Below are 11019 nucleotides of genomic sequence, written 5' to 3'. Positions count from 1 at the left end.
CTTGTCGTTGCAACATTTCACGAAATGCAAAAGATCATATCATCAAGATCAGAGATTGCATTTGCAGGTAGATTGTGTAAGTATTCCACCTAAATCCGCTAATTATCCGTTATTATTGTCTATCAACAATGAAAGCACGTTCTTAATTAAATTCCTCGTGGTAATACAAGGTCTTATTCCGTCGTCGTACCGGGAAGGTTTTCAATTAATGATCTTGTTCGAAACGAAAGCTGTAATGATATCGACATCAGCATACTTTGACAAAACAGCGTAACGGAGAAAATATCGGAGAGTCATAGTGAAAGAGAAAGAAGTTTCAATACCCCACCAAGTCTGGTGGCGTGAGCGATCCGCGCATGCGCACTTGGCATGCCTTCAAAGCTTTATGCCGCCAAAATGCATTTCCATGAGTTAGTCGTGCACAGCCGGTTGCGAAGTACGGATCGTATGTATTGTATGGTAGTCTTCGTGAGTTAAGAATAAAGTTTATGTGTTAGAGAAATTAAACGTGCGTGTGGCGCGTTCTTTTCAAAAAAATAAAGTTCCAAAGCGACGTATGTTAAAGCTTTGATAAGATTTGTCGGTGTGCAAAAGAGTCTTTTAAATTTTTCTATATATCACAATTTTCACTAGTGAATCTAAAAGATTAAATTTGTGAAACCATTGTCATCAAGATAGTTTAGAAATGAGAAAAGTTATGGAGAAACAACTATCCTGGCTAGCCTTGATTGTTACTACATTTTATTCATGTGAGTATATCTTATATCTATTATATATGTATATCTTTTATTTATTTTTCATCTCGTTGAATTTTTCGTGTGGTCTCGAAGATGTCAAGATTATTTGATTTTCAGTCAACAAAGTTTGAATCAGACAATCAAACTCGATTTGTTGAATGTGACGTTTCAAGGAAAGGTGTATGTGTTTGTATTTGAAAAATTTTATGTTCTCTAATGGCTAACGTAGCGTAGCACGTTAAAAATGATGTTGACGCAATTTTCGTTGTATCAAAGAGAATATCGTGGAAGTTACAATTTAATTTTCAAATACGTTAATTTGAAGAAATGAAATACTAGAAGAATGCATTAAAGACCGCGTGAATGTTCTATTTTTAGATATTTTCATTCTACTCGATGTGTTTCGTAGTTGTAATTTTAATAGTCTGTGATATATCATGAAAATTCTTATTTTTTTATTAATTCTTACATAAATTCTAAATTTGTTTACATGTTTCACAGCGTCTCGATATCTAACTGATTAACTGATCTACGCAACATTCGCTGTGTTCATTTCATTCATCAGTCAAATTTATCTGACGTACAATTTATTAACCGCATAAATAGTTCAATTTACAGTTTTAATTTTAAATTTTTATTACATCAACGATAGCAATATATTTCATTCATCAATGTTTTCGTCATATTAATATCGAATTTCTTAAAAATCATTAAAAATATCATAATTAATGAAAAATATAAACAGAGAAAAATATTGTTGGAAATAAGATATAATTTTGTTTTTTTAAATAATGTTTAATTGATCAATTAAATGCTAGATTCAATTGCAACATGTTAAAAATTAACCCGCCATACATTGTGCAGTTGCAATGCCTTTGTTATTCATTAGCATTAATTTTGAATGAAATATTATTAAAATTGATGTGGAAAAAAAAATGTCATTTCTAATAAGATGAAAAAAATCATCACGATTGTGTCACGATTGTAAAAAGATTAGTCATGAGATTCTAGAATAATCGTTTGAGAACAAGAACGTAATCGGTAGGTTTTCTCGCGATGCGATACTAAAATAACACGATGCTTACCACGTGGGTGAGTCTCTCCGTTACATCGTACGAGATGACGTCGCGGTTAGTGATTGGACGTTTAGATGGGCGTGCGCCTGGCCTTACCTTAACAGTGTAGCGATGGGACTAATCCGATACTTAAAATTCTTGAACAAACTAATCTTATTTTTTTTCTCGTGTAATTTAATCATTAATTAATTAAATAATCAAGAAAATTTGCTATTTTTTAATATTTTTTTTTTGAAAACACATCATCAAAAATAATTTCATAAACAGATGCTTGATAATTTGTTTTTTTCTTGAAATAGTAATTTAAAAATCAATTTAAAATTAAAAGTAATTTAAAAATTATTTTTATCCGTTATTAAATATTTTATTCATTCCTTTAAATAATAAATATAATTTTAAATCTACAATTAAAAATTAAAAATTTAATTGAGCAATAAAAATTAAATTTTAGTAAAAAAAAAGCAGAATATTGTTCTTATTATTTTTTATTGAATAAATTTCATAATTAGAGTTATAATATGAATTAATTAATTGATTTTTATAATCATAATTACAAACATTCATAAATCATTTAAAAATTTAAACTATTTATATATATATATATATATAAAATAGAAATATATGGATAAGAAATATTAAATTATATTATTATATATATATATATTCTTTAATTAATATTAAAATTATTATTATAACTATATATTAAAATTATAACTATATTCATAATGATAGATTGCAAATATTTGTATTTTTATAAAAAATAATTTAAAAAATGAAATTGAAATAAAAATTGTTTTTTCATTTGAGGAATGCTATTCTAAAGAAATAATAGAAAGAATAATATAATAAATAATAATATAATATATAAAAAAAATAGACATTTTTTATTAATTTCTCATTCTTTATTATTCATATACAAATTAATTTTATTTATTTATAATTTAATTTAATATTAAAATCACATTATATCATAAAATCTTGTTTTTTAATTTATTTATATCTAATTTATAATATATAATAAAGAAATAGATAAATAGAATCTTAAAAAATTAATTTAATACATGACTAATATATGTCAATAATTTTAATGATCCTAAAGGCCTATTTTCTATCTTAATGTAAGAGGTCAACTTAATGTAAGAAGGCAATTGTTTCGATCGATTCTATCGCTATCCTGGAGTACATACTGAAGAACGCGTCAAGGTTTTTTTCAAATTCATACACAGAACTATTATTTAAGTTTTAAAATTATCCTCGATTTATTTTTATCTCTATTTTTTCTCGCAAGATCTGGTTTTTCAATATGCATAAGTATTTATACATATACATTCCATATATTTCTCTTTTCGAAACCAACCATATGGTTATGTTTTTAGGCAAGATAAGCGAATGTCCGATCATCTTGTTATTATTTTTTGTTGCGTCAATGTTGAAATGAATTCTCATTCACTGTTTTCATTCACTATTAATCAGATATTATTATTTATATTATATGCTTATAAATAATTATATAATATTTATTTCTGTATTGTAATAATTATATAACTTGTGAAAATATTTTCAAAATTTTAATTGATTTTATTTATTTTATTTATTTTATTTTATTTATTTTTTTTTTTATTTTATTTTCGAAATAATTTTAGATTTTACTCGTATTACTCGTATTACTCGTAGAATAAATTTTTTAAAAAAATGTTTTTGAGTTTTATATTTTGAGATGTAAATTCCATAGTATATACGAATATAAAATCCATGAAAATGTTAAATCAATTTTATATAATAAAATAAAATAAAAATATAATACAAAAAGAAAAATTTAAACTTTTATTTATTATGAAAGGAAATAGTAAAAAAATAAAATAATAATTGGAATTTAAAAAAAAAAAAAATTCGTTACTGAATTCGTTATGAATTCATAAAAGAATAAACATTATTTTTTTAAATATCTAATTAAGTATTAATTAATCGCGTCGTAGAAAATATAGGTCAATATAGCATATATACATACAAGAAAATAAAGATTCGGTAAACATTATATTGATCATAATGGGAAATTATGTTAACTATATTAATATATATATATTATATTTTCATTTTATACTTTCATTCTTAGCTTTAATATAAAAATTTTAAGATATTTTAAAAACATAATTTACATTCGCCGTAAATTACATTTTTGTGAATAAAGTCATATTATAAGTATATTTATAAATATATTCTTGTACATGCATGTTATTCATGTACATTGTATGTTGTTCGCAATTAACAAAAAATTTCATGGAACAGCAGAGAGACAGGAAGAACATTTCTCTTTTTTTGTTCAATGATATGGTGTCATGATATTATTTATATTGTATGTGTTTTTGTTCAATATGTCTATTTTCAAACCTGTATTTTTTTCAAAGAATTTTTAGGATTTTATTAATTGCAAACAATAAGTACATGTACTTTGAATATAATAGAACGTATTAATAGAAGATTGAAATATTTATCGTTTTTAAGATAATATGCAAAATATGCAAAATATATAATGATTTTATTTTAATTCTTAAAATTTTGTTCAGTAAATCAAGTGATATCATAGATGTCTTACAAGTGGTTCTAATATTGGCAATGACATTCTAAATATTTCAGATTAATTACAAATATCTTTTGAATTATTAATGAATATTTCTTCTAGATTTTCATGCGTTTGGCAATTCTAATAGTTTTTTTTTTTTTTTTTGAAAAAAAAATATTCATACGGTAAAAAATATTAAATTTATCTATTAAATTTAAAAAATATATATTTTAAAAATCATAATTAAATATCGATATATGTAGTGTATATTAATATGGTGTAATAAATTTATATTGTAACAAAATTAAAAATCTAAAAACCAAGAAAAATAATTTTATCCATTAAGAAGGTAATACCAATTATAGTTTTTTTTTTCAATAAAAAAGATAAAAAAAATTAATAAAAAAATTAGGGATAGATCTGAATTATTTTCATCACTAAATATTTATATTGATAATTTATGCTTATTAATTCTATAATTTATTAGCTTTTTATAATTTATAATTATTAATTAAGTATATATATAATTTATAATTAATAAATATAATTTATTAATTAAATATAAATATAATTTATAATTATTAATTATATTAGTTTTATAAGCTAATAATATGTAATGTATGTGATAGACATTCTTGAATCTAATTTGCTTCGTTTGTACTTTCTATTACCATGTATCTTATGTTCAAATATTTGAAGTAATATATTGAATTAAATTTAAATATCATTAAAAATCAAATGTGAAATTAAAAATAGAAATATTTATTTGATGAGATTAACACCAATAATTTATATTAATGTTAATTTCAAGTACTAATTTATCTTGTTTAAAAATCGATCATTATAAGTTTATATTCGTAAACACTCATATACACATAAGTTACACAAAAATAAAAGCTGTTAAGATACGATAAATAACTTAATGCTTATTATTAATAATATTAATTAATCACATTATTAATAGATTCTTGATTTTCAGAATCTGATGTTATATTCTCATTTGGGAATAGTAGAAGGAGAAAAAGTTAATAGAAGAGGGAATTAAATGTCATGAGTTTCATATGATATATTGTATGACAGTATATGACAGCGTGATATCTTATTAATACCAAAGTCAATGCCATGACAATTCGACGACGATAAAATTCATGATATTTAATATGACCATAAAAACCACAATTTACTGAAAACATCTTTAACACGTACAGTAAACGTAGCAATCGTGTTAATTCCTTCTCAGTTAATTTTCTCTTTCTTTAATACGTAAATGAAAATATGATGTTAAATTTTGATAACGTAGATTCTTGTCTGACAACTATGAATGATAATATTGTACAAAATCAAACAATTTTTGCATTTTTTTTTTTACAAATAAAAACTTATTAATAACTGATTGAAATTATCCGACCTTCCCTAATAAATATATTTTCAATGCATCTTTAAAAAATTTAAAAGAATCTTTACAAATAATATATGATATTTTGAAATATTCATGTCATTGTATCTATTGTTATTGGTTTCAAAAGATTCTTAATATTTATATAGTAAGAAAATTATTTATTATTGAAAACAGAAATATTATTACTGAAGATTTCGTTTTTGTTGTATGCTTTTTTTACAAGTATTCATTAGTAGAAAATCTTGCATAATATACTTGTTTTTTGACCTCTAATATACAAATGACCCATCTTTGAATTAGAAATCCATTCTTTTGAATGAAGCAAAGTAGCCATTGTATATTCAAAGAATTCTTTCAAGAATATTGCATAATTATTCTTTAAGGGTCACAGGAAGTAAAAAGCGTTTCAAAAGCGTGGTCACAAATGAATATGAACAATGGCCATTCAACTTATTCATTCTTGTTTAAATTGTCAACTGAAGTTCACACACCGTGCTTCGTAACAGACTTATCTTCCGCAAATTTTCATCTTCTTTACGTTTCAATTCCTATTCGTTTGTTTCAAGAAACCATTTCGGCTACAATCAATTATCGAATACCTCTCGTTCCTCTATTAGATCTAATTAGATTTATCAATAAATAGATTTCGCACGAAAAATGATAGATGCGTGTTTACGAAATTTAAAAGAATATTATAAAAAATTTATATATTTCTTTAGATCCAAATTACATAAAAATAGGGATTAACATACAGAATACATGGAATTTAATTAAGATGGTTCTTTCTTTAGATAGAAGAAAGTAGAAGATCAACATCCTCCCGAGTCAATTACAATTTAACTACTGTTGGCCGACTTTGTACAATCAGAGTCTAAAAGTTACCCTCGAGATATCAAAACTTGGCCCCTTTAATTATAGCCACAAATAACGACGCAACCTAACCTCTATATACTGGGTCAAACGTCACCTCTATGCTTTTGACATTTCGATTACTTTCGCTTCTCTTCCATTATTCTATCGTTTCACTTGTCAACCAATTTTACTTTTTGTACATATATCTTTTACGATGCAATCAACGTGTAAAAATTTAAAACATGTAGAGCGAATTTGCGCGTGGAAAAAAATCGATCTGTTGATTTTAAGATTTTCTGTAAGCATCAGATGTTTGTACAATATTGTTTCAAACCAAGTAATAGTTTTATTGTTTCAAACAATAGTAGTTTATTGCGGATAATATTATTCGGCTTGCTCAAAGAAAGAACGAGGACAAGTCGTAGAGTGAATAAATCGAGTTTTATTCCTTGGAAAAGAATAGAATGGTGTCTCATTTTGTCACTGTTGATTTTGAATGGATGTAAAGATCTACGGTTTCTCGTTTTTATGGATTTTTCACTTGTTTTCGGATTTCTCAGTTTCTGACTGATTTCGAATAATATAGGGATGGCGATTTGTTTATTTTGAGATAAAAGACTGTTGCTTATTTTGGAACAATGTAATATCGTGTTATATTATATCACTTTCATTTCTTCTCCATTCTATCGTTTCGTTTGTCCAACGATTTTTATTTTTTGCACATATACTTTTTATAGTACAATCAACGTGTGAAAATTCTTCGATGAATACGGGAAACAATGTAGAACGAATCTGCGCGTGGAAAAAATTCGATCTTGATTGTTGATTTTAAGATTTCCTATAAATATCAGACATTATATAATATTATTTCAAAATAAGTAATAATAAAATAAATAATTGTTTATCACGGATTATATTATTCTGTGCATAGTATTTCAAATACGAGAATATATATATGCATTTAAAATGAATATATTATAATATATATTATATATTATATATTTTATATATATTATAATAATATGAATGAAATAAAATCAAATGAAATATTTTAATATATACGTAATCTTTTAAGAATTATACGTAAAAAATCTTGCTTTTAAATAATTGTATCATTAATTTCGATCATATTTCTTCTTAATATTTTAATTGATAATTGAAATTGAATTATGGTACTATTGCAATCCAGTTTTTACTTATCGAATGTTACTTGAATTTAAAATTTCTTTTTTTTTTTTTTTTTAATTTGCATGTTTCAACGTGTATGTTTGGTTAATATTAATTTTTAAATTTAATTTTGAAATACTTAATGAATACAAATTTCATATAATTTAGGTTAGAAGTTTATTTGCTATTTAAATCCTGTTTAGTTGAATTCACTATATTATATCTATATATAAATATTTTCATTATTAATTTTGATGGAAGTGATAATTGATTGAATAATTAAATTCGAGCTGAAGTAAAACAAAATATTCTTTCGATTGCAAATTCAAAATTCAATTACAGTACCATGAAATTGTTTTAAAATTGTATCTTTATTAATTTTAATTGATATTTGTTGGTAAAAATAATGACAATTTAAAGTAATTTATGAATATAATTAAAGTTTTGCCATATTCAATGATACTTCATTTTTACATATATTATTCAAATGACAATTAATTCGATCTATATATTAAAATTTTCAAAATTAAAACACAAGTTATAAATTAAATTGAAGAATAATATATTTGTAATAAAATATTTTTCTAATTAATATATTCATATTTTTTTTACAATAATGATGATCAATATGCATCATTTATAAATCGTTTTCTGTATTCTTATATGCATTATTTTTACGAACTAATATATTTAATTATTATTATTATGATTCAATGAAAAATAAATATAATTCTCAATGTAATTTTTCTAGTTTCGAAACAAATAAAATTTTAAAATGCAATTTGCAAATATAGTTTATTCATAAATTATATTTTAATTAATATATGAATTTAATTTAAGTTTGCAATTATTTATAATTATCGTGAACTTGTGTGAAATTGCATATCGTGAACGCATACAATATCGGTATATCCAAGAAAAAAGTCTCGCGACTAGGAAATTTTTTGGCACGTGAAAAGTAGGGTTGTTTTGGCAGGGTCATTCATCTGTCGCCATGTTAAAGTCAGAGCCAAGACTCATTTAGACATCGGTCATTTTGTTTTAGTATAGCAAACAATGAAATTGATTTTTATGAATTATGTTATGCAATAATTTTTTTAATAATTTTATAAATTTGTAATAAAAATGTGGGTATTTTTTTTATATTTATGCATTTGTAGGAAATTTGAAGATATAAAGATATAATATTGAAAAATATTAAAAATGTATAAAATAAAACACTTTTTGCTATGATATTTTAATGAAAGAAATTTCTATTTAGATTTTATTTTTTTATTTATATTAAAAAAATATAAATTTGCATAAACTTTTCGACTTGACAAGATACTTAAAATTAAAAGAAATAAGAGATTCTCTCTTTTTTTCTTTTTAATCAATAATATATAAGCTCTTTTTTTCTTTTTAATCAATAATATATAAGCTAGAAAAAAGATAAGGAAAAAATTTATATTTCTAAAAATAGTCAGAATATTAAATTTATGATTCATGATAATATTTTTGTAATGAATTTTTCAGAAAATTCATTAGAATTTTTTTTCAAAAAATTTTTTAGAATTTTTCAAATAAAAAATAATTGATTTAATTATATAATCAAATGAAGTTCGAGTATAAAAATAATTAATATTTTTTTATAAGTTTTAAAATCAATGAATAAAATGATCATTTTGTTCATTTGTATATTTATTTAGCAATTATTTATTCTATTCATATATTCTATACATATTCTATTGTATGAAAAATTATTATATCTTTATGTTTTATTAATATCTCTTATTTTAATGAAATATTAATAAAATATTATAAATATGTTAATATTGTATCTATATTTGATTTTTGAATTTATGATTGTTTGAAAAAAATATGCTTTATTATAAAATATAGTTTTTTTTTTAAAGCTTTGTGTATATAATATTTTTTTAGTTATTAAAATTGAAATTCAACAATCTGATAATCATAATACAAATACGCTAATAATATTAGATATATGATAACTAATTCTTCTAATTAATCTTATAATATTTTTCCAGAAAGCTGTTAAATGTAACAAATGCTTTTGATTTTAATCAAAAATAGTTAGTAGAGAATTTGTCCATTTCAGAATCATTTTTTGAAAGCTTAATTTAATGTCACTGATACGCGTATCCGGCGTGAAATCTGTTTTTTTTCGCCTCTATTTCTGCTTCAATTCGTATATGTAGACCATTATCTTTCATAGATTACTTGTATGTAATTCGTGTGATGCAAAGATTATTATATTGGATTTGTCTAAACATATATATATTATCTTATTATTATCTGCTGTTACTGCTGCCATTAAATTCAAGTAATGCAGAATCATAGTATCGAATTCTCACTGAGTACTGATGGCAATATGATGGCAATATTATTGTCGTCGTGTTGTCTACCATAATGAAGATAATAAACATTAAGTCAAACATTATCACATTCAGATTATTAAAATATATTACAGTATTTAATTTATCGATCAGCAAGTTTAATTATCATATGATTTTATTTTGAATATAAGTTCATTTTTTTAGATGATTATTGAAATTTAAAGTTAACATTTAGATTTAATAGTGAAAAGTAAATTTTTGAAAATTATTTTGTTACAGATTTTGTTACAGTATTAGTTCATGACTTTATTAAAAAAAAATTATCGATAATTTTGTTTATTTGATTATTAATTTTTTTCTTTTAAAATTTAATTTATTTAAAAACAAGTTTTTATGCGTAACATAAGAAATAATTTTTGAATTAAACTATTTTCATATATATATTATATGTATATAATAATATATAATAGTACATATATATCTATATATATATCTATATATATGTACTATTATAATAAAATAAAAATAGTATATCTATTGCATCTTTTTTTCGAGTAAAAAATACATATACAATACAAACTTAATTATATAAATTGAATTTGTTAAACGATTTTTCATTTTTTTTCTATCAATTCTTCTCAAGTATATAGCTTAAAACGATATAAATTTAAACGAATTTTCATTCTATTATTTTGTTCTAATATTCAAAATTTTATTTTTCATTGTAAATAAGAAACTTTAGATTTATTATGAATTCAATCAAAAAAAATTTTTAATATTTCTATTACTGATTGAATTTTTCAGAAGAAAAGTATTTTTTTTATTTTTTATATGATATAAAATCATTTTTGAAACAAAAGAATTCATTGTAAAAATAGAGTTTTTGCGTTTT

The 11019-nt window shown here is 22.4% G+C and overlaps 1 protein-coding gene across 1 annotated transcript in view; it reads left to right on the top strand.

Annotated features, from left to right (window-relative positions):
* Nucleotides 1–384: 384 nt before the first annotated feature.
* The window catches only part of LOC102676477, an 84432-nt gene continuing 73797 nt past the window's right edge, over nucleotides 385–11019 (top strand). The window contains exon 1 of the mRNA XM_006620018.2: nucleotides 385–749. Within this exon, the coding sequence (XP_006620081.1) occupies nucleotides 686–749 (64 nt within the window). The 5' untranslated portion in view covers nucleotides 385–685. The remainder of the gene's footprint in view (nucleotides 750–11019) is intronic.

This window comes from Apis dorsata, unplaced genomic scaffold (assembly GCF_000469605.1).
Source record: "Apis dorsata unplaced genomic scaffold, Apis dorsata 1.3 scaffold_470, whole genome shotgun sequence".
In the NCBI taxonomy this organism is placed as follows: Eukaryota; Metazoa; Arthropoda; class Insecta; order Hymenoptera; family Apidae; genus Apis; species Apis dorsata.
This window is presented reverse-complemented; position numbering and strand designations above follow the sequence as displayed.